This window comes from Rhodofomes roseus (genome assembly GCF_022264815.1).
Source record: "Rhodofomes roseus strain CIRM-BRFM 1785 chromosome Unknown C8Q71scaffold_16, whole genome shotgun sequence".
Lineage (NCBI taxonomy): Eukaryota > Fungi > Basidiomycota > Agaricomycetes > Polyporales > Fomitopsidaceae > Rhodofomes > Rhodofomes roseus.
Genome location: NW_025952972.1, coordinates 638,704 through 659,882, shown reverse-complemented (window position 1 = coordinate 659,882; position 21,179 = coordinate 638,704). Strand labels below are relative to the sequence as shown.

At 58.2% G+C, this 21,179-nt stretch overlaps 9 protein-coding genes across 9 annotated transcripts; 5 read left to right on the top strand and 4 right to left on the bottom strand.

Annotated features, from left to right (window-relative positions):
* Positions 1 to 54: 54 nt before the first annotated feature.
* C8Q71DRAFT_165116 (uncharacterized protein) lies at positions 55 to 1,361 on the top strand. The gene is made up of 3 exons (XM_047916710.1): positions 55 to 704; positions 759 to 816; positions 867 to 1,361. Exons 1-3 carry the CDS (start codon positions 441 to 443, stop codon positions 1,151 to 1,153), a joined length of 609 nt encoding a protein of 202 aa, XP_047776832.1. The 5' UTR covers positions 55 to 440; the 3' UTR covers positions 1,154 to 1,361.
* A 1,655-nt stretch (positions 1,362 to 3,016) lies between these two features.
* Positions 3,017 to 4,750, top strand: C8Q71DRAFT_165061 (uncharacterized protein). The gene is made up of 4 exons (XM_047916709.1): positions 3,017 to 3,124; positions 3,175 to 3,306; positions 3,421 to 3,505; positions 3,564 to 4,750. The coding sequence occupies exons 3-4, from the start codon at positions 3,458 to 3,460 to the stop codon at positions 4,455 to 4,457; spliced, it is 942 nt and encodes a 313-aa protein (XP_047776831.1). The 5' UTR covers positions 3,017 to 3,124; positions 3,175 to 3,306; positions 3,421 to 3,457; the 3' UTR covers positions 4,458 to 4,750.
* A 657-nt stretch (positions 4,751 to 5,407) lies between these two features.
* Positions 5,408 to 7,325, top strand: C8Q71DRAFT_859829 (uncharacterized protein; the record flags this gene model as incomplete). Its single annotated transcript, XM_047927702.1, has 3 exons — positions 5,408 to 6,667; positions 6,723 to 6,910; positions 6,968 to 7,325. 3 exons carry the CDS (start codon positions 5,408 to 5,410, stop codon positions 7,323 to 7,325), a joined length of 1,806 nt encoding a protein of 601 aa, XP_047776830.1.
* Positions 7,326 to 7,862: 537 nt separating this feature from the next.
* On the bottom strand, positions 7,863 to 9,789 carry C8Q71DRAFT_859828 (uncharacterized protein; the record flags this gene model as incomplete). The annotated part of the gene is made up of 3 exons (XM_047927701.1): positions 7,863 to 7,921; positions 7,990 to 9,346; positions 9,418 to 9,789. The coding sequence occupies 3 exons, from the start codon at positions 9,787 to 9,789 to the stop codon at positions 7,863 to 7,865; spliced, it is 1,788 nt and encodes a 595-aa protein (XP_047776829.1).
* A 519-nt stretch (positions 9,790 to 10,308) lies between these two features.
* On the bottom strand, positions 10,309 to 11,960 carry C8Q71DRAFT_859827 (uncharacterized protein; the record flags this gene model as incomplete). The annotated part of the gene is made up of 2 exons (XM_047927700.1): positions 10,309 to 11,667; positions 11,721 to 11,960. The coding sequence occupies 2 exons, from the start codon at positions 11,958 to 11,960 to the stop codon at positions 10,309 to 10,311; spliced, it is 1,599 nt and encodes a 532-aa protein (XP_047776828.1).
* Positions 11,961 to 12,772: 812 nt separating this feature from the next.
* Positions 12,773 to 13,870, bottom strand: C8Q71DRAFT_771485 (ankyrin). The gene is made up of 3 exons (XM_047924359.1): positions 13,554 to 13,870; positions 13,049 to 13,485; positions 12,773 to 12,998 (listed from the first exon to the last, which is right to left on the bottom strand). The coding sequence occupies exons 1-2, from the start codon at positions 13,729 to 13,731 to the stop codon at positions 13,079 to 13,081; spliced, it is 585 nt and encodes a 194-aa protein (XP_047776827.1). The 5' UTR covers positions 13,732 to 13,870; the 3' UTR covers positions 12,773 to 12,998; positions 13,049 to 13,078.
* Positions 13,871 to 14,567: 697 nt separating this feature from the next.
* On the top strand, positions 14,568 to 17,211 carry C8Q71DRAFT_164143 (uncharacterized protein). Its single transcript, XM_047916707.1, has 14 exons — positions 14,568 to 14,757; positions 14,820 to 14,875; positions 14,930 to 14,975; positions 15,037 to 15,136; positions 15,195 to 15,288; positions 15,340 to 15,356; positions 15,412 to 15,563; positions 15,616 to 15,686; positions 15,737 to 15,767; positions 15,824 to 15,883; positions 15,937 to 16,028; positions 16,082 to 16,151; positions 16,200 to 16,596; positions 16,763 to 17,211. The coding sequence occupies exons 1-14, from the start codon at positions 14,707 to 14,709 to the stop codon at positions 16,822 to 16,824; spliced, it is 1,299 nt and encodes a 432-aa protein (XP_047776826.1). The 5' UTR covers positions 14,568 to 14,706; the 3' UTR covers positions 16,825 to 17,211.
* A 400-nt stretch (positions 17,212 to 17,611) lies between these two features.
* C8Q71DRAFT_797957 (uncharacterized protein) lies at positions 17,612 to 18,702 on the bottom strand (the record flags this gene model as incomplete). The annotated part of the gene is made up of 5 exons (XM_047925780.1): positions 17,612 to 17,690; positions 17,749 to 17,816; positions 17,871 to 18,098; positions 18,183 to 18,215; positions 18,604 to 18,702. The coding sequence occupies 5 exons, from the start codon at positions 18,700 to 18,702 to the stop codon at positions 17,612 to 17,614; spliced, it is 507 nt and encodes a 168-aa protein (XP_047776825.1).
* A 136-nt stretch (positions 18,703 to 18,838) lies between these two features.
* On the top strand, positions 18,839 to 20,947 carry C8Q71DRAFT_164684 (uncharacterized protein). Its single transcript, XM_047916708.1, has 4 exons — positions 18,839 to 18,918; positions 18,977 to 19,220; positions 19,370 to 19,799; positions 19,851 to 20,947. The coding sequence occupies exons 2-4, from the start codon at positions 19,013 to 19,015 to the stop codon at positions 20,671 to 20,673; spliced, it is 1,461 nt and encodes a 486-aa protein (XP_047776824.1). The 5' UTR covers positions 18,839 to 18,918; positions 18,977 to 19,012; the 3' UTR covers positions 20,674 to 20,947.
* Positions 20,948 to 21,179: the final 232 nt, after the last annotated feature.

Here is a 21,179-nt window from a genome sequence, read left to right as displayed (position 1 = left end):
ACTCATCTGTGCAGTCAACCAGGCTCAGGATGGCACGTCGAGTCAAGCACTGTTCAGCTCACAGGTATGCCAATCCTCGCCTTCATTCACTCCTCCTGTGCTAACACTACTCCATACAGCCTCCTCCGTATGTTCACACCTGCACCGGGACAGCAGGCACGCGTCAACAACTCTCACCGAGCTCCCATGGGGCTGGCTCCTGCACACCCTCGTCGCGCCCGGACACCAGCGCACGGCTGCGTTGATGCGTCCATATTGGACGTCCGGATAGCGTCCGCGCTCGAGCCGGCCCGGTACGACAGACCACGGCGCCCTCCCTCAGCCTGTACATCCGACGCGAACATCGCGCCTGCACAGCGGGGCGCGATTTGCACCAGACGCGGGCCCTGCTTGGTGCGCACAAGTGCTCGCCGGGGACCAGCGCGGGTCTGCGCAACTCAATGGACGGACTTTGCGCGCTGGACGTACATCGGCTGGCTGGTGTGGCTATGACCAGCCCTGCACGTATCTCGGTCCGCCCGGTAGCGACACACACTGCGCGCGTCACAATGGACACAATTTACGCACTCGTATGTGCCGCGTTTCCGACGGCGTCGCAGGGCGTGGGGGATGTGGAGCCACGGACGGTCATTGAGCGGGCATCTTTCCCGGCAGAGCCTATCGATGCGTTTGGTATCCCGCAGGCTACGGTGAAGTGTCTAGAGGTGCGTTTCATTCTCAGGGCGATCGTCGCGCTTGATTGACGTCTGCGATTCCAGTTAGCAGAGTGTCACACAGATGGGCGACTCTCAGCGTCGCAGCAGATGGGCCCGAAAGGTACGTCGCCTTTGCTTCTCAATCTGTTAGCCTTCTCATACTCCGTGCAGAAGCACTGTCGCGATACGCCGAGCGATTGCGTGAGGATTACAGGCAAGCATCGGCGGGTGGAAGCGGGCCTCACGTCCTGGACTGCCCATCTGTTCTCGAGCAGCCACGGGCCACGCCAATGCGGACTCTCCGGCATCGACGCGCGAAGGTCGATACTGAGCTGGATTTCGACGGACGCGTGTCACGCCGCGGACAACTGCCAGTGGCCCGTCTCATGGTGGTCACGCCGACGCGGCGAGCCGTCAAGTATCCCGGCCTCGTCCTCCACGTCGGTAGCAACGCATGAAGGTGACCACCACGCGTGGCAGGACGGACGGAGTTGGGAGTGGCCGGGCGAAGCAAGGCTCGTACGGATGCGCGCGTCTGATCGAGCATCGCTGGCGCGGACTTGTACTCGACGTGCGCGAAGGTGGAAACAGCGCGTCTGGTCGGGGACGCGTTCCACGGGAATCTCGCGCAAGACTGCACTGGGCGCGTCTCGTGTACTTGCGCCGGGTCTCTAGCACGCGGACGCGAACGTCGACACTATGGGTGCGCGGATGGACTTTGCGTGCTCGGAAGCGGACGCGCCGCGCACCACAGTGGAGGTCCGTGTCAAGTATCCCGGCCTCGTCGTCCACGTCCATCCTGTAGTAGCGCACGAGGGTCAACCCCGCGCGTGGCAGGACGGACGGAGTTGTGAGTGGCCGGGTGAAGCAGGCCTTAAGCTACGCGCGTCTGATCAACTCGCCATCGAACATCCGGGCACGCTGGCGCGACTCGAAGTGGACGTGTCCTGCATCGATGCGCGAAGGTCGATACGGCGCGGATCGCGTCGGGGACGCGTTGAACGCGTTTGGACATGATGGGGCGGGCAAGTGGGTCTGGCGCAAGACCACACTCGGCGCGTCTCGTCGACTGGGCGCGCCCGCCGTCGTGCGTTCCGTCGACTGGGCACGCTCGCTGTCGTGCATCCCGAGTCTCATGTCGCGGATGGACTTTGCGTGCACGAAAGCGGTCGCGCGGCCAAGCGAAGCGGAGGGGCCGCGCACGCGATGGTTGTGGCGACGTCCGGTCGGGCATCGGTCGTGGGTGAGCGGACGGACGCGTTCTGGGTGGTCGGAAGGACGAAGGACGGGGGCGCAAAGGGTGCAAGGCTCAGGCGTGGCACGTGCGGCGCGCGGATGGATGACGCCGGGCTGCCAAAAGTGTCCAATTTGGGCGGCTTCAGCGCGAGTTCGCGCGGGCAGAGATGCTGAGAGTACTACGGGACGAAGCTGAGCGGACACGGGAAAAGCGGAGAGGAAGAATGTCTCGCGGAACGCGTCCGGTGCGAGGTCGTGCAGACACTGCGGCGGGCAAATTCGGGGAGGACGGGACGAAGCAGAGGCAGGAAGGGATGCACGGTGTCGGATGAGACATACTTACGGCGCGCGTTGAACGGAAGAGCGAAGGAGGAGGGGATTGCATTTCGCCAGTAGCTACTGCACTTTACGTTGGGACGTACCTTGCGGGCGTCTGAAGCGCTGTCCGGCCTGCGCCAGTGCAGATCCTGTGCGCGCGTGTACCGGCGAGCCCTGGTGTACCGGCGAGCCCTCGTGTGCCTCTCTGCGCTGAAACAGAGGCTATCTCTTGGATTTCGCTCGGACAGTCTGCGAGCGGTGGCCTTCGAGGCGGGCGAGGAGGCGATCTTCCGAGGCGGCACGCAGCGCAGAGCGAGCCAGCAGAAGACACGAGCAGCAGAAGAGCATCCGCGAGTGGGCACCCGCCCGCAGCAGAGCACCGCGCGCCAGCACCAAGCAGTCGACGCCGCGGGCGATGGGCGCAGCGTTGGCGCAGCGTCGAGGAAAGGATCGTCGCCGCACGCGTGACGTCACGTGGGGCGCGCGGTGGGGCGCGGCGTGTCAAGCAGAGGCGGGGACGCGGGCCTGGCCACGCCTCGCCAGAGCATCTCACGGCGGCCGCAAGTACTGTGTCACTTCCGCAGCCAGCCAACACATCTCTCTCCTCTATCTCCACCATCTATGCGACTTCTTGACAACTCCCCTTTCCTTGGGCCCGTAGCATGGCCAGGCATCTTCAAGCCAAGTTCAAGCCACTACTACTAGTCAAGCCACTGGAATAGTAGGTTATACACATTGTTCTGTCTCGCCCAGTACTGACTGCTTGGGTCCCGGAATAATTCTATCCTCATCTCAGGCTTTTGCTGTTCCGGCCCTCCGGGGCATATATCAGGTGCTACTATCATAGTAAGATCGGATGAACAAGAGGGTGCGAGGTGAGTATCATGCCAGACAGGCTGACTACATGCACACTGAAACTGTCTTCGCCGTGCTGCATTCAGTCCTGAATCGATGATGCGAATAAAATCATGAAGTGAGGCGACTGTCAGCGACGGCGACGAAGCACTGGTGGTGGCCAAGACAAGCTGGTGGCTGGTGGCTGGCAGGAACGACGCAGGCGAGTAGCACGTACATCGTCACGGCGACAAACGCTTGGCTCGGGCCAGGCCTCGCCCTCTTTTGCTCACTGCAACTGCTTCGACCACCCACCTTTCGTCGCCGTCGTTGGCAGAAAATCCGTCCACTCGTTCATTTTTACGGTTTTTGCGATGAAGTCTGTTGCAGTACTCCCCATTCTGGCGGCGTCGGTGCTCGCAGTGAGTTGATCTATTCGGTCTTTAGCGTCATGTCCGCTAATTTACCATTCCGATTCAGTCGTCCGCGCTCATTCCGACAGATGTTTCGTCGGCGTGCAGCAGCTACCTCAATTCCTTCAACCAGGATACGTCTCTTGAGAGCTGCATCTCGCCGCTCGTCAAGGCGACTGCCCAGTTCGGCGCGGGCGCGAACAGTACCTCCAACCCGACGTCGTCTGCCGTCAGCAGCGCTCTTTCGAGCCTCTGCTCCGCCACCACCTGCTCTTCCCAGACGATCCGCACGCAGCTCGCCAATCTCTACTCTGCGTGCACGGCCGAGCTCACGTCGAGCGCGAACAAGGATGTCCTCCGCACGTACGACGTCCTCTACTCCATCGTGCCCCTCCAGCAGGCGATGTGCAGCAAGAACAGCAACGGAGACTACTGTGTCGTCGCCGGCAGCAACTCGTCTTCGTCCTCGGGCACGAACGACGCCGCTTCGACCGCCACGGGCGAGAGCTTCAGCTCCATCTCCGAATACCTCTACTCGGACGCCTCGTCGCCGTCCTCCGTCGCCCGCCGGGACAACTCGCAGGCGACCATCTCCATCGTCCCGAACACGACCACCTTCGCCGAAAACAACATCCTCTTCCTCTTCCTCTCGCCCAACCTCTCGTCCTCGGAGCTCTGCACGTCGTGCACGCGCAGCGTCATAACCGCGTACACCGACTTCGAGAGCAACGTGCCCTACGCGCCCGGCCTCCAGTCGAGCACGCTCATGAGCGGCCAGACCGCGCTCTACAAGGGCATCATCAGCACCTGCGGGTCGAGCTTCATGAGCGGCGGCGCGCAGGCTGCTGGTGCGATCTCCAGCGGCGAGACCTCCGGCGCGCCGCCGTCCATCGCCGTCAGCGCGAAGGCGGTCAGCGCCGTCTTCGGTGCGGCCGCTCTCGCCTTCTTCGCTATGCTGTAGACGGAGTTGTGATTCCGAGTCTGTTCTGATCCACCGTACCTTTTGGACTCTCATCGAACCACTTACAAGCTAGTGATACCCGTGCCGGGTAGGCGCATTCATAATAGCATTTGGTCTTCCGTATCAGTTGCAGACGCAAGGCTGGTCGCTGATGTTGTTTCTCGAGCCAGTATTACACGCGAGTATGCCTATGATTTGTCACTGCCAACCAGGGCCGCTCGATAGCAACCTCAAGATTACTGTGCAAACGTTGTTGTAAGTATGTTTGTCAAGACTGCAGTTGTCAATGGAACAGGCACCAATCTATTGTGTACGTGTCGCTCCATGTACCGCATTTTTGATGTTCACCGCGATTCCATTCAGGGCTCGACATATCTCTGGTGCTTGTCCGGCTGTCAAGCTGTCGAGCTGTCTAAGAGGCTCATGTACACCCGTAAACGCCTTCCTTGCGAGTCCTGTCCGGGAATTTCTCTCCTTGTTCTGTTAGGGTGCTGGAGTTGTCAGACTGCTGAATCCGCGGGCATAGACCAACCTCGATCTTCAAAACGGCGGGCGCGCTTTCGGATCCTTCCTGATGCGATTGGCACGCAATGCATCGGCCAGTATGGCGTCTGCAGACCACAATCTTCCCCGGAGCAGGTGCAGCACAAGGGAGAACAAGGCCAGTTCTAGTCTGGCGCTGGCGTCTATCGCGTGCCCAGTGGCGACGGTATTGTATTTTTGCTGCCGCACATACAGCTGCGGTGATCGCGCATCCCCCTCGCGACCATTTATTGTTCTCCACCGGCTTAGGCGACTCGCTGTGGACCCACACGGACCCATCATGGGTGTATATGACCTGCGCGCGATGGCGGGGTAGCAGTGTCCGCGCTGTGCGCTTACCCCTCTCTCCTTCCTAGTTCGTCGCCCTCGGTCCTTCTACCGCTAACTTAAACTTCTCGCACGCAGATATGCCCCGCCAGCATCTCAGCCCTACTATCGTCCCACGGTCCCCCTATTCTCCTCCGCTCAAGACCTGGTCGTCCTCGGGCTGGGGCCGTGGGCTTGCACTCCTCCACCATCCCGCCCGCGCGTCCCCAGCCTCGACGCGGACGACAGATTACCCCTCGAGCGAGAGCACGCTATGCGCATCACAGCGGCAACTCAGCGAGCTATTGGAAGTGGAGGTCTCGCTGAAGACGATTGACCCGCCCAAGATCCCCGCGCTCGCGTCCCCCATAGAGCTGGACCTGGCAGGTCTGCGCAGCAGCCGCGCTCGCATCTGTGACTATTCCCCCTTGTTGCATGCCTACTTCGCCAGTCATTCACCGGTACCTGCTTTGATGCTCACTTCAAGCCCCGTTTCGCTCCATTTGTCTGATATTCCCGACATGGCCCCGACAGAGTCCCTGAGCGCGCTCCAGCGTCTGTCGCGTTCTAGCACGAACCACGATCACGAGCGTACGGAACGCAGCTTCAACCACAGCGCGCCGGCAGCTGGTCGCTCTGCCCGCGAGCCAGCGGACGGCCCGCTCATCTTCCCTCCCAGCCGATACTCGAGTCGTCTTCGCAAGCTCGCGCCGCCGCCGCTCAGGCTTTCCTCCGCCCAGCATCCCGCTATCCAGCGGCGATGTTCCTTCGTGCGCGACAACGAAGCACTGTCCGCGCCGCTCGTTGACGTCCCGCTCGTGTCTGCCGCTCGTCCCCCACCGGCTCAGGCTCCGAGCGGCGTGCACCGTCACCCAGTGACTGCAATCGACTTCCCCGAAGACCTGAGCACGTCCTTCTCAAGCTTCGATATTCTGCAGTGGCGCAGACGCATTTCTCGCCTCTTTGACTCTCCTCTCGCCCCCTTCACACCTGAGCAAGCTCGCAGCAACTCTCCTTTCGGGTCTCCTAACACGCAGTTCGGCGCCCGTGTGTCTTCCGTATCAGTCGCAGCAGCGGAGTCAAGCCCTCAAACATCGTCCTCGTTGGCAGAGTCGCACTACACGCGCTTCGACGAGCCTCCCGCGGAGCCGATGTCGAATGACACGTCAGTCGCGCACACCCCTGCGCCTCCCGGCCGTACTCGCCTCGTCTCGCTGCCTCCGATACCGTATGCATGCTCTTCGGGAGAGGGCGAGGCCCTTCTGTCGCCTCTCATACCCGACCTCCGTACCGCGCTCGCTGTCCCGAGTTTGCTCCTGCGAGCGGAGCGATGCGCCGAGGCCGTCGGTGACGCTGCCATGGTAAGCACACCTCCTAGATACGACCATTCAACGCTGAACATGGATCCGTTTACAGTGTCTATGCTCATGCAGTCTACTGAAGGAACCGGAGGCCATCTTCGATCTCTGCAAATCCCTCCAGCAGACGTTCCATGCGGTCCAACAAGAACTAGACGACACGCCCGATGTCAGAAGCGCCGAAGAAACGGCGGAGATGCAGGCGTGGTTCCAAAAGCACTGGCAACTCATTTCGTCTCTGGAGCGGTACGTCGTTCCGTTCACCCTTGTGTAACACCATGCTGATTTGACCTTGCCCTCAAGGAACCTCAACATCTTCTACCTCTTCGCAGACGAGCTCCGCGCGCGTCCCCCGCGCATCCACCGACTCGCGGGACACCTCGACAAGCTGCACGCCTTCCGCACGAAGTTCGCGGACGTCGCTCGACGGCTGGCAGTCTCGCACCAGAAGCTGCACCTCGTCGGCCTCCGATCACAGTTCGTGAAGGAGCACCGCGCTGCGCGTGCACAGGCCGAGTCCGAGCGCAAGAGGCGGGGTGAGTTCCGCACGACGTGGACGGAAAGTCGCGCCCGACGAGAATTATTGCAGGACGAGATCCGGCACTCGAGAGCGCGTGCGCAGCATATACGCCATGCGTGGATGGCCGACCATGGCTTGTGAAGCCCAACCAACGAATACGAACTCTGAAAATGCCTTTCTGTTGTTGCTTTCTCGCCCTGGGCCTCGGACCCGCATTCATCGCACCTGCAAAGAACCCACTCTACCACTTTTCTCGCTATCGTAGGGTCCAATAATTTGATTGTATCTATAGGCTTTCCTTCGGTAGTCCTCCGACTGCCGGCTTTACGACTACCTCCTCCAGGAGTATGAATAACGACCGCCCGTCCTGTATATACTGTACAGCGTATGTAGCACCTCTCAATCTGGCGTAATGGAACAATATCTATGTATGATGTACCGCGTTGACTGCCGCCTATGATCGCCAGTACCATGCTGCCGAGGTGACTGAGAGTGTGTGCGTACTACTCAGAGGGCGCCGTCCCGTCTTCCTCAAGGTCGACTGCATGCACCCAGATTCTCGTTCTCTACTATACACATGTTCCCCGAGTACTTGCACAAATGAACAGTGGACTGTTGTCGTACAAAATGGTGAGGATGGCGTTGCCAACGTACAATATCCAGGCCACTACCCGTAGCCTAACTTGAAGCCTGAGAATCAGAGTCACTGCCCATCGATGGTCTTGCTTCTAGACTGTCTAGTACATCTCCATCAGCCTTTGTGTGCAACATACGGATCTCGTCCGGGTTAAGAAGTACTGCGTACCGATATGTCGTGCAAGCTGCAATTCCTTCACTGCCTTCATAACATCATGATGATTGATGGCCTCAATCTCTGTGGCAGCCGGTGGATCCCGAGTGCGGCACGGCACTGAACACAACTCGATGTCGAGATGCGGGAACAGTGAGTCCAGGAAGCGCGAAATCTCGTCAATTCCCGAAGTTCCTACGTCGTAGGTCTCTATACGAAGTTGTCGGAGTGCGGTGTCCAGACGAGGGAAGTCGTCAGCGAGGAGTCGCGGGACCATCCAGTAGAACTCCAGCGCTGTCAGACTGTGTAACTTGGTGCCTGCGCGTGCGATGTCTTGGAGCATATTTGGGAAAAGCGCCGAACCTGGCAAGTTGAGCGTATGCAACCTGGGCCACGCAGCGAGTAAGGCACAAGCACTGATCGGGAAATAGCTGGTATGCTCCAATTCGATGCTTGAACCATAGTATAGGAGTCTCTCAACGTGTTCGAGGTGGCGAAGCTTGAGCAGTGGAGTCGCCGTGGTGGAGAATCCTGGCTCCGTTGCTGAAGAGGGAAATAACTCAATAGACGGGTACTGAAAATGAAACTTGAAAATCCGTAGTGACGCGGCGTGCCTGCGGCGCAAGAGATCGAATGCCGCGTAGAGCGCACCCCCATCCACAACTGCGGTCTCATCCTCCTCGTTACGCCGACAAGTCAGCTCAAAGTCCTCCAGTTTCGGGGCAACGATCGCATTGAGGAGGGCTGCTACGGTGGTCGTCCGACCGTCGAGTCGCAGACGTCTCAGATTTGCAAACGTACGAATGGAGGATGCATCCCAGACGTGGTTCAGCTGAGGGTCAAACACTGTCACCCCGTCGATGACAGCAATCTTGAGTTCGACCAACTCCGTGAGCGTCGAGATGATGGAAAGGCCTGCTCTCGCCAGGGCACGGCACGAGTCGGAGATGTGGAGGATGTGGACATTTTGACTGAGAACATGGCCACTGGGCACCGACTTCAGCGGGTCCCAAAAGGCCTCGTGTCCGAGCGATCCGAAGTGAAGCTCTTCAAGTTCAGGTAGTTCGCGCAGTATAGTCGGTAAGAGTTGCTTGAGCGCATGTCGGCGCACGCGATACCAGTATTCGCGTACCTCAATGCCGCGATCCCAATCCAGGCGCAGGATGCGAATTGAGGGCGAGATGACTGAGAGTATGTCGGGCGTGGCGTGCGCCCACGTGAGTTCGCGCACACCGGGAAACAGTGGCTTGCCGCGTGCATGCTGCTGAAGGAAGGCAAAGACAGAAGTCGATCGTGTGCGAGCGGTGGTGGAGAACCCGGACAAACGACGCGTAGTGCGCGAAGCGCGCCCACTCATCCGCAGATATCGGTCCTGGTAGATAGTACTTTGCACACGCATGTTGCTCAGCGATCGTCTCAATGCGCGACAGAGGGACCACTTACGTAGGTGTAGGGATAGTTGGAGGCAACGCCCACAGCCATGTCTGCGTTCGTATCATCATCCCCTCCGTCTCCTGCGAAGACGTCTCCAAATCCGATCCGCATAGGCCACTTGACGAAGCCCAGTTTAGAGTGCGGTAAGACAGCGCCGCAGAACTCGCTGAGATCCTGTTCTCTCCAGAGAACCCTCGCCGCTAGTTCGCGAAGCGCGCGACACGCCCGTGCGCATCTTGCGAGGGCAGCTCGTGCAGCCTTTATCTCCTTGCCAGGATGATTACCCGGACGATGTTCATCCGAAGTTTCTGGGGATAGTAGGCAGAGTATCTCCTCCACCACGTCAAGGGGAATGGTGGGCGGGGGTGTAGCGGCTGGCATGTCGATGGTAGGCAGAATGTTGCGTTGATGTACGGTCAAGAAAACGATGTACAAGCTCAGAGGCCTGCGCAGTGGAGCAAGAAGGGAATTAAGAAGGAACGGCGTAGCGCGCGCGACAGACTCGAACACATCAACTGTTTATGTGCGTCTAGGTTAGACGGCCGCTGGCATTGAGCGCGTACTAAACGCGAGAAGGTGGCTGAAGCGTGATACTGAGATACTGAGGTGGTTGCACATGCGCCGACGAAATCGTGTTGCGGAGAAACAACAACGGTGTGAAGCCTTCGAAGCGCAGGGATTTGACCAGAATATGGTTGCCAGTTAGACAGCATATTGTACGACCACATTGAGCCATTCGATCACGACTCGCGAACGTACATGACCACCCCTGAGTGTGCAGAGGTGTGGTGGGCAAGGCCTCCAGTCTACTCAGTACAAAGTACAAGGTGCTCTGCGAAACAATGCCTCAGCGCAATCCGCTTCAATACGAGACACGGCGTACCATTTCGAAGCACGGGTTTAGGGCTTTGAGGTGCCATCGAAGATGTCTAAGGAAATGTCTGCGTCTCCGAAACTGGAAGAAAGGGGCAGATAGCCCACAGAGCAACGGTCCAGATCTAGATGTGGAAATAGAGAGATAATGAAGTGGGCAACTCTGCTGACCTCCGTGGGGCCAAGCCGCATGACCGATGACATGGTGCATAGCTGCCGAAGTCGGGGTGGTTGTTGTACGCCAGTCCCTGGGATGTCGACTCGAGCCGATGAGAGGAGTTCGACGAAATCCATCGACAAACCCGTTATGCTCAGACTCTCGAGTTGAGGGCAGTCGCGAGCGATGATATGCAGGAAATTAGGCGAGGCCCGTCCCCCGGTCAAGCTGAGGGTCCGTACAGCGGGCCAAGCTGCCACCAGGGCAGGAGTACTGATCATGGTAAGCCCACGTGGCGTGAACTGTTGGATTGCGATGTCCTCGAGATGACGAAGCTCGAGCAATGGACGTCCTAAAGGCGGGAAAGGCGCGTCCGCAGATGTCCCAGAAGGGAACACAGATAGACCATCTTTGAAGAACAATTTAAGCTTCCGCAGGGTCGTCGCGTTGCGACGATGCAGCCGGTCAAAGAGTGAGGACAACGCGGCTGTCAAGATGTCCCGCGACACGGTATGGACATCGAAACATCCCAGGTCCAAATCGCGCATACATGGCGCGTCAATCACGTTGACGAGGGCTGCTACCGCAGTCGTGGGCCCTTTGACTGACAGCTGCACAAGTTTGATGAACGGGGAGATAGAAGAAGTGGGCAGTCTAGCCGGTTCCGTGTCGATGTCGGTCCTGAGTACGTCGATAGCGAGTTCAGAGAGGTTCTGAATGGTCGAGACAGCAGCGAGGGCGGCTTTCATCAGGGTGCGAGACGACTCGGACATGTGGAGAATACGAATGTTCTGGTTGACGAAACCACTATTAGGTGTCGACGTGAACGGGAACCAGAAGGACTTGTGTCCGAACGACCGCAACACGACCTCTTCAAGGTCCGGCAGACCCTGGACCACGTCGGGGATGAGTTGTTTGAAAGCGTGTCGCCGCATGTCACACGCGAACTTTCGTTGCAACGACGCATCCTCCTCCTCCTCAGGGCTACCCGGGAGGCTAAGAATGCGGATGGACGGTGAAATGACCGACAAGAGCTCGGGCGTAGCATGCTCCCATACGAGCTCACGCAGCTCGGGAAACAGCGGCTTGCCACACGCATGCTGCTGGAGGAAGATGAACACGGAAGAATCCACTGCGTGATGTTCTGGGTGCTTGAGGATGCGGACGAACTTCGCATAGTGCGCGAAGCGTGACCAATCCTTCGCGGAGATGGGACCCGGATGATAATACTCAACGTCTAAGTGAGCAGAGTTCACGCACCGTACTTCTTTGTATAACTCACGTAAACGCGGGCAGAGTATATGTTGCCATCGTCACTTGCGTCATCATCTGAATCGGCCTCCTCAACCCCTTGCACTTCAATCTGCCCCGGCCACTTGACACGTCCAACAGCGAGAGTCGGAAGAACTGCCTTGCAGATACCAATCAGATCTTGTTCTTGCCAGAGGTACTTTATCGCCAGTTCGTGGAGAGCTTGGCAGGTCTGTGCACAACTCGCAAGGGTCGTCCGCGCAGCACGCATCTCGGCCGGGCAGACCTTATGACGTGGCAAAAGCAGTCGGATTATCGCATCTAGCAGCTCGAACGGGATCATGAGTGACTAGTGAAGGTGGGCAGTGAACAACAGCACGCTTGACGAGGACGGAACAACTGGGACCGGCACGGAACCTCCCCGACCCGGGGCGCGCACGGACCATCCCGCCTACCTGCCCTAAACTCACCCGTATATAAGCCTCCCCCCGGCGTCCTGGTTTCCTTAGAACATACTCAGCTAGGATCTATTTTATAGGTACTAACTCGAGTCTCGCACGTTTATTCGTGCCACATCCTTCATGTCCAGTAGATGACAACCGCGCTCGCTCGTTATGCAGAGCACATGTCGGCCTCTGGCCGACGCGAGGACGTTTGGCTCGTCGCTTGTCTGCGCCTCTCGGGGACAGATGGGGACTTGCCAGCGAGTGGAGCGTATGTCTGATGGATATCTTCTTTTGTATTGTATTGTATTTGTACTGGTCTTACGACAATGGAGTCTGGTACCAAATCAAGCCTTTGCATCTACATTGATGACTGCTCCGTGTGTGCAATCTATTCGGTATAGTTATGTGGCCCCAGCTGTCGCTTCAAGTTGGTTCGAAGGGATGTGGTCCGAAATGAAAGCCTCTCGGTTCGCAAACATGTCGTTTTCTGGGTGTGCTCATGGGACGACTAGGATGGTGTGGCCGTTGGCAGTCATGTAGATTCTCCCTCATGCACTTGCATCCGTGCCAAATCCGTGCAGATGGTGGTCACTATGGTGTGAGTGCCGCCAAGTGAATTCTGCAGAATCTGCTCAAAGAACATGTCAAATCAAGGTGTGATTGTAGACATCTTGTTGAGATACGACATATGTTCCTATCTGTCGTTTCACGAAATCGTACTTTTACAGCTAAGTGCTACAGAATCACCACACCGATACAGCTTGCATCATGCGTCTACCATCGGTACATTGGACGGAGAGACATATAATCACCAAACGATTTGGATAGCGATGTTCGGTGTTACACCACGTCTTGGCCGAGGACTAGCGTCGACCGTCAGACCTGACGTAGAACGACTCAAGAGTCGACTCACTTTTGTTATAGATCTGTCTCAGGCACAGGGCTATGTCGCACTCGGAGGGTTTGGGGGAGTAGCATCGGCAGCTCGTTGTCCGATGGTCATTTTTGCGACCTGGCCCTCGGCATCCTGGATTTCGACCTCAATCTTGTCGGCGTCCTCCGCGACCTGCATCTCCTCGTCCTTCGTGTTCTCGTCGAGGTTCATCACCTCCACAAACCACTTCGCGCCCTCCTCCCATCCGACATTCTCGGCCTCCCCGAGGGGCGTCCGGCCCGCGTCGTTCTTGACATCAATGAGATCCACGCCCGGTCCCTCGGGGGACTTGACGAGGGCCTGGGCGACAGGGAGGTGGGCATTCAGCGCTGCCCAATGCAGCGCCGTCGACCGCGCGTCGTTCTGCGCGGACAAGAGTGCGGGCGAGACGTGACGGAGGAGGAACTCTAGCGTTTCTGGGTAATGCCTTGTTTCGTGAGCTTTGGCCGCGGCAGCAGGAGCGCGGCGCGATAAGAGAACATACCTGTGTGTCCGTTGCCCGCCGCCATATGCAGGACGGTGTTTCCGCGCCCGTCGCGGGCGTCGTTGAGCGGGTCGCGGCCGAAGCGGTCGGCGAACTGCTGGACGTCCTCGAGGTCGCCGTAGCGGCACGACAGGAGCAGCTCCTCGATGTCGTCGGCAGTGGGCGTCGCAGGAGACATTGTGCTCGGCGGAGAGTAGTATGCCACAAGTTTTGAGTGAGTGTCGGGGCTCAGAGACCGGGTGACGGTGGCTGTAGACGTTTGAGAGTCGATCGTAAAACTACTCAAAGATCGCTCTATTGCCCTTGCCGGATTTGGCGATCAATCGTGTCAGGGCGCTGACGTAAGTAGACGTAGACGCTTAAATACCGCCCCGACGTACTTAGGCGCCTGTATTAGATGCACCGCGATTTACAATGGGACCCCGAGCACTTGCCGAAACGAGGTGTAGTTGTTGCAGGTCGTTGAGACCAGATTGTGACAGTACTCATCTTGGTCGTCGTCTCGTAGTGAAGTTCGGTACACAATTTGGGTACTTGTTACACTCCGCGGACACTGCGCGGCGTTACAAAATTGGGGTACGTGAACGGTTTCCAATCCGGTCGGGTGGGCGCACAGCCCGTGGCTGATGCGACGGACGGCTCGGACATGCACGTCGCACACCGTGTCGGGGCTGTCACACGCGCTGTGCGGGCAGGTATTTATCCCGCCCCTCATCCTGCTAGGGATCGATGAACGAGTTTGCTTTCGCAGGACGCAAAAGCCTACGAGAGAACGACATGGGAAGTAGATGTCCTCGGACGGGATCTATCAAACTCTCCGTCAAAGTCGGTACGGCAGGGAGAAAGACGCGATACTGGAACGGAGCTGCGACCATATGGTACTGATCCCTCCCGCGTCAGAGGATTGGGTCCTTGGCTGAATGTCTGTTTCATCACAACAACTCGGCCTGTCGTGCCAGCTGATGGGCCGCCATTTGATGGGACCGGTCAGCTAATTTCAGGTCCCACAGGGACGCCATCGCAGGCCTCTTATTGGGACCTCCAGGCGACCTCGCGCTCTTTCTCTCGCCGCGTAGCCTTCGTCTTTCTCCCCTACTCCCGGCCTTCTCTTGTTTGTGGATGCTATAATTCTTGGTTCACACCATTCTAATCCATGTGCGTCTCCCCGCCGACCTACCTCACGTGGGCGATCCTCTCTACCCTGGTCAGTTCTCCGAGTCCGTGCCTCCGAGCGATCGTCTGAAGTGCCGTGCCTGCTCCTCGCAGACGGGGATTTTCCTTCTCTTCCACCTCTGGAAGTTCGATCGATTCAAATGCTTGCGGTACGCGACAATCCAAATGTCCGGAGGGACGTTAGCTCACTCATCGGTTTGAAGATGGAATAACGGGCCATACTCGGGCGCGTTCAAGCGCGTCATGACGGTGAGTATCCCGCACGCGGTTGTCATGGCTAATATAGGCTGATTGCGATCGTTCCGCGCAGTATACATACCTGATTACTATACCCTTGCTCATGGTGTACTCCATCGGGATGACAATCATCTCGTACAAGATGGGATACATCGCGCTGCCAGGTGTCGGACGTGAGCATCTAGCCGTGTCTGATTCACGGCGGAGGAAACCTGACACCGCACGCTGCAGTCATGCCTCTCCCCGTCGAATTCTGGCCCGAGTCCTATCACCGGATGTTCTTCCCGTTGAACCTCGTCTTTGCATTCGCCTGGTCCTTCGAGATGTAAGTTGGTCTCTACTCCTTTTGGCACTCTGGCTAATTGCACGACCCCAGCATTACACACTTGGAAGGTACGATCGACACACAGATAGGCTACACTCGCCGCATGCTGACACCGGCATTCAGAACTGTGTTTCTGGCTGTTCCTCGTTCACGCGGGTTCAGTCCAGCAAGATTGGTTCCGTAGCTTCTACTTCAAGATCTGGTCCGTGGGCTCCATCATGGCCATTGTGTATATGCCCGTCACCACGATCGTCACTCGCTCAAACCCCATAAAGGTAGCATCCGTCTCCTTGCAAAGTTCAACACATCTCACTGTTCGTCGCGCAGAATGTTGCCGCGACCTTCCTTGCGGGCAGCCTTAGTGATCTTCTCCTTAATGTCAACAACCTCACCGTCCTGTAAGTGTGTTCTTGTTATCTCCTGGAGCACATTTTGATTGTACGTGTAGATACAAATTCCCTTCGTTTTTGCGTGAATTGGTGAGTCCTGACATTTAGAAAATATTTTTGCATATTGTGCTCACGCGACCCACCAGAAATCCGAAGGCGTCGACATCAGCACTATCGTGCGCCTGACGACGTTCCACGAATTGAATGTGAGATTGCATCCTGTGACGGACCGCGGAAGAGCAACTCACCCGTTGAGCAGCACATTCGTGTCCTCTTCCGATTCCTCTTCACCGTCCCTCTCTTGATTCTGGGCATTGACGGCATCACGGCCCTCAAGATCAACACGAACATGTGCGTGCACCCTTAGCTTTCCAACAACCGATCCGCGTCTCACTTCTACTCAGGTTCGCGTCTGAGTTCCTCGCCTTCCTCGGAGGCGTCGGCTGCATGGTCTCCGCGGGCCTGACCTTAGTGGTACGTCATCTTACTAGCAACCCCTACCCCTCTAACCCGCGTCCCCAGGTCTTCTTCCCGCGTTCCGTCACGACCGAGGTCAAAGCCAAGGAGATCACGCGTGAAAAGTCGCTGCAGCACAACGCGTCCTTCCGGTCCAGCCTGCGCTCCGAGAAGGACTCGTACTTCGGGCCAACGAGCCCGCCGCCCGTCGTGAAGGGGATGTGCGCGGAGCTCACGCGCGACTCGGAGCCGAGCTTCATCAAGGCGTCGACGCTCGCGGACCCCGAGGCGCAGCTCAAGCCGGTCGCCTTCGAGACGTTCGCGCCGAACCGCCGCCTCGACTCGGGCGCGACCGTCGAGGGCGGCGTGCGCGTCATAGGCCTCACCGAAGGCAACCTCGCGCGCCACAACTTCCAGAGCACGAACGTGCACCCGTTCGTGCACAACTTCACGTCGCCCATCGGTGAGTCTCTTCCCGTCTGTCTCTACGGAGCGATGCATCTCTGCGGCGCGATGCATCTCTGCGGCGCGATGCATCTCTGTCGGACCCGCTCCCGTCGTGGTGGCAGTGTACTCGCTGTGTGTGTCCATGTGCTGACGGTGCCCGTATTTCTCCTCCCTTATGATAGATTTGATGCACGGGGACAGCTACCAGGGCATCGCGAGCTACGCGCGGAGATACAAGCACTAGTCGGCGCCCCTCTTGCCTCACGGCGTGCGATAGAGAAGGAAGATGGATGGACTCGGAGACATGACACATTGTACGAAGTTCGGAATTCATCAGCCTGAGTGCGTTTGCTCCCACCGCTCACCGCGCGCTGGTCCGGGTGCGATATCTTCAGAAGAGGCGCCGCAAGGTGCGTCAGCTTCCGGCTCGCATTGACGATCAGTGCTGCGCCTTTGAGGCTCCAGGCGGCTGAGTGCTCCTCGGGTGCCTCAGCTGAGCCTTGATCTGCGCGAATACATACTACATATGTCAGTCTGATGCTCCTTGCTTACCCGTCGCAAAGGCATCTTGTTTGCCGGTTTCCTGTCTGCAATGTCGAAGCAGTGTACGATATGAACAAGTCGACATCGATGACTTGTCAATTAAGGTGTGATCTCATTGGACGATGTGCATGACACTGGCAGATCCAGACTGCCTAACATGCCATGCCTCCACAGAACCACGATGCACGAATCGTTGGCTCGCTGTACGAGGAATGCTACCGATGCCTCGAACAGACCGCAGTACGCCTGCTTCAGTCAGGAATTTGAGTCGAAGACTCAGGGGCGCTGGATCATTGACATCGGATACCACCGCAGGAACGTATGATACGAGATGCCGCCACAGGAATCTTGTTCCCAAGTACGTACCATGTGCTTGCGTTCCACCAACATGGGAGGAGCGTGTCGATGCGGTGAGGTTGGACATGGGTGATATGCGCGTGAGGTATGTAGTGTACACGGTTGTCGCAAGTTCAGCCCGAGAACGCAGACTATCCGAGCTTGTCTGTGAAATCTTGCATGAAGATTGTGCGTGAGGGATTCTGTTTTGCCCGCTCGTCCTTGATCATACTGCGAGGAAAGACTGACTGAGCTATCTGGAACCTGCCTGGGACAAACGCGGACTCACCGAGCATCCACTCTGATGTCCTCGCCTTCTACGCTGAGCATTGGTTTTGGTGTCTTCGCCTCGAGGACCTAGAATGTACACGGTCAAAACCCGGTCGGGGTGCAAACGATGCGGGTACGAACGTAGTGGTTGTCGCAGTGCGGGCAGTACTCGTCGCTATCCTCATACGTCGACATATCTTTGCGAAAGGCCTTCTTGCATTTCTTGCACATGAACACCATCTCTGTCGTCTTCCTCAGACGGTGATCTTGTGCCTCGGCATGGCATTCTGCACAGTCATACCACTCCTTGCAGCATGGCGCTCGGATGGCGACTTGTGCGTTCAGGATATGTTTGCTGGACAGCAATCGCTTCAATTCTCAGCTCCTACCGCCCAGAGTCGCCGAAGGTCCTCTCCAGCATCCTCTCACATCTACAGCCATGATTTGAACGACGTGCACGACAGATCGGACGGAGTGGGAGAATATCTGGAGCAGACCTTCGGGCGCTGAACACGACACTGACCACATTCTGCTCTGTCTGACTCCGTGCACTTCACCGTACAATCCCCGCAACAAGTTCTGTTGACGATGTAAGGACGCGCGAGCTTGAAGATGACGGCGGAAAGCAAGAACGGTCCGCGGGGTGGCTGGGCGCGTGGACGCGTCGCGGTCAATCTGGCCACATCTCATCCCTGTCCGTCATGGCGCCGGGCACCGCAATATCGACGACGAAAATGGCCTCTTATTGCCTCTGCACTCTGCCCTCTATTCCCCCTGGCCGAAGGCGACTGCGAGCCTGCACGAGGCGCAAGGCCATTGAGCGAAGTCGCACTCATCAAACCCAGGATCCTGGCGCCAGAGTCTGCGCTCTCACACTCGCCGCCACCGTATCGAATCCAGGGCAGCGTCGGCGGCGAGTCGCCGTCTCTCTTTCTCTCCCCTTCTCGAGTTTGCGGCCGTGTGTGGATGGCATGCGCACGAGCGCGGCCTGACTTGGAAGATACTGCTGCGAATGCGCAGGACAGCCAGGTGCGAGACCCGTCCGAGACGGGCGGTCTGCGGTGCGAGGGCCCGGCGAAGACAGACGCGTCGCCATGCTGTTTGCGCACGCTGAAGGGGGGTCGTGGCTGCGATGAAGTGCATGAGGTAGACCTGGCAGCATCCAGGAGCAGTCCTTGCCCTTTCCAAGGTGAGTCGTGAGGTTTAACGTTCTACTGCTCGCCCACGCTTAGTCTTTGGCTAACCAGTGTTCTGTAGGCGCTCTGTGCCACAATGCGCACTTGATGGTGCACTCGCCGAGTTCGAGAAATATTACAAGAAAGGCGAAGCACGGACAGGCATGTCCACACAAGCAGCATATAGTCAATGAGGAAGCGCCACCGATCATGGGAGTGAGGACGGCAATGTTGCAGAACGACTTTGTCAAGGATGATGGCGAGTGCGCGTGCATCTGTCCTTCAATGCTTGCAGCTTCAAATCATGAGCCCTCTGGTGAGTTGTCCGTTCATGAGTAGGGAAACAGGTGGAGCTTCATGTCCAGCGTCCGTTGACCGCAGAGCGCACCTTTTGCCTTAGGCTCAGCCCCAGTCCTCACTTCTTGGTCATTGTTGCAGCATAATGTTAACTTTGTCGGTTTTCAGATGTGTCATGTCACGCTACGCGAGTTCCTTCCGTAACGACATTGTTGGATATTGAGGTCGAGCCAGGCGGCGCACAAAATATACTCGTTCCCGACAGAGCCATCGGTCCGTCTCCGACGGCGTCGTCAAACCCCACCCACTCCATATATGAAAGAGCATGTATTTATGACCCGCCATTCTGCAATGTCGCTCCCCCGGTCCCATCGTGCACTCATGGCGCAACCCTCGTTGCACGAGACGCGCAGCCGACAATTGTCAAGCTCGACAACCTGGTTATGCATAATGCCGGGTCACAAACTCTGCAGACGCTCGCTGCGACATCCACGACGTCTAGTCCAGGCGTGGGCAGCATAGTCGGACCTCTATTGGGAGGCCTCCTAGGAGGGTTCTTTGGGCTCATACTTATTGTGGCAGCTCTATGGTACATCTGGTACGTGCGCTGTCTAGCTCAATGTTGCATAGTCTGATGAGCCCTTCTAAGGACGTCACGGCACCGTCTTCTCAACAGACAAGACACCATGGAGTCTCAGACCGCCCCGGTCTCGCCCAACTTTGAGTACAAGCGGCCAGACCGCTCCTCCCGCAGACAATCCACGCTTTCATCTGTACCGACACCAATGCCATATCAATACGGCGTCGTAGGCCGCCCTCGCTCGCAGCTCTCCATGACCATGACGAACACCAGCTCGCCGCACTCGCCGGATCCCACGCGCTCACGCTCACGCTCGCATTCACCAGGGCCGTCCGTCCTAACGTACAGCAGGCCGCCGTCTATGACGATGAACATGATGGGGCCCCCGAGCCCGACGCCCGCCGGCATCAACACGCCCATCTCGCCCGGGCCCAGCCTCGCGCCGTCCTCGCGCCCGCCGACGCCCGGCCCGGGCGCAGCGATCAGCTACCCCCCTCCGCTGCAGCAGTACCACTCCGATTGGCAGCAGCAGCAGCAGCAAGCGCGGATATCGTGGCCGCAGATGAGCCATTCGGAGGACGGGCACGGCGCGGATGCTCGCCGCTCGCCGGTGCTGCGCCCGCACAGCGAGCGGCGGCCGTCGCGGCTCTCGCTGACGCTGGCGAACTGGAACCCCGAGACGGACGGCATCCTTGGGGAGCTAGCCGGCGGCGGGATGCCGGTGGCACGGAGCGGAGAGGCGGGCGCTGTGGCTTCGACGGCGTGCAGTACGACTGCGGTGGGGAGCAGTAGGGAAGGGGGAGGGGGAGGGGATCTGGACGCGGAGGCGTCGCAGGAGACGTTGACGCCTGCAAACCCGGGCCCGGGAAACCCTCCGCGACGTGGTTCGTGAGCTCGCCCGTCCTCCGACCCGCCGGCGACGTCATTCGCATGTTTCCTGCACGCTCGCTGGCATGAGCCGCCCGGGCACGCACGCCGTATTCCGTCCAGCCGATCATCACGCACCGTCCCGAAGGGCGTGGCCTCGTCTCGCTCTGCTATCGCGCACTCTCGTTCCAGTCATGGACTCGCTTCGCTAAGTTACTCCTTGGTCACTGCCGCCGCACACGTCCGCCCGGCAGCTTAGTTCGCCTCATCTGACTTATTATCGGTGATCTGATGCATAGACTCTAGACTGTACAGATGTAAGTGTAGCGCGACCATCCGTATAGAATCTACACAGAGCGGCTGAAAGCATGAAGTTGAACGTGCGCACCCGGTCCCGGGGTGTTCCGATCGACATGCCCAGACTCGGACACCCACCAACACATCATACGACCGATTTTCTATGACAGCACCGAGCGGCGAGAACCTTCCTCAGGTGTCTGGAATATATCGGTCAGTACACTGAGGCCTATC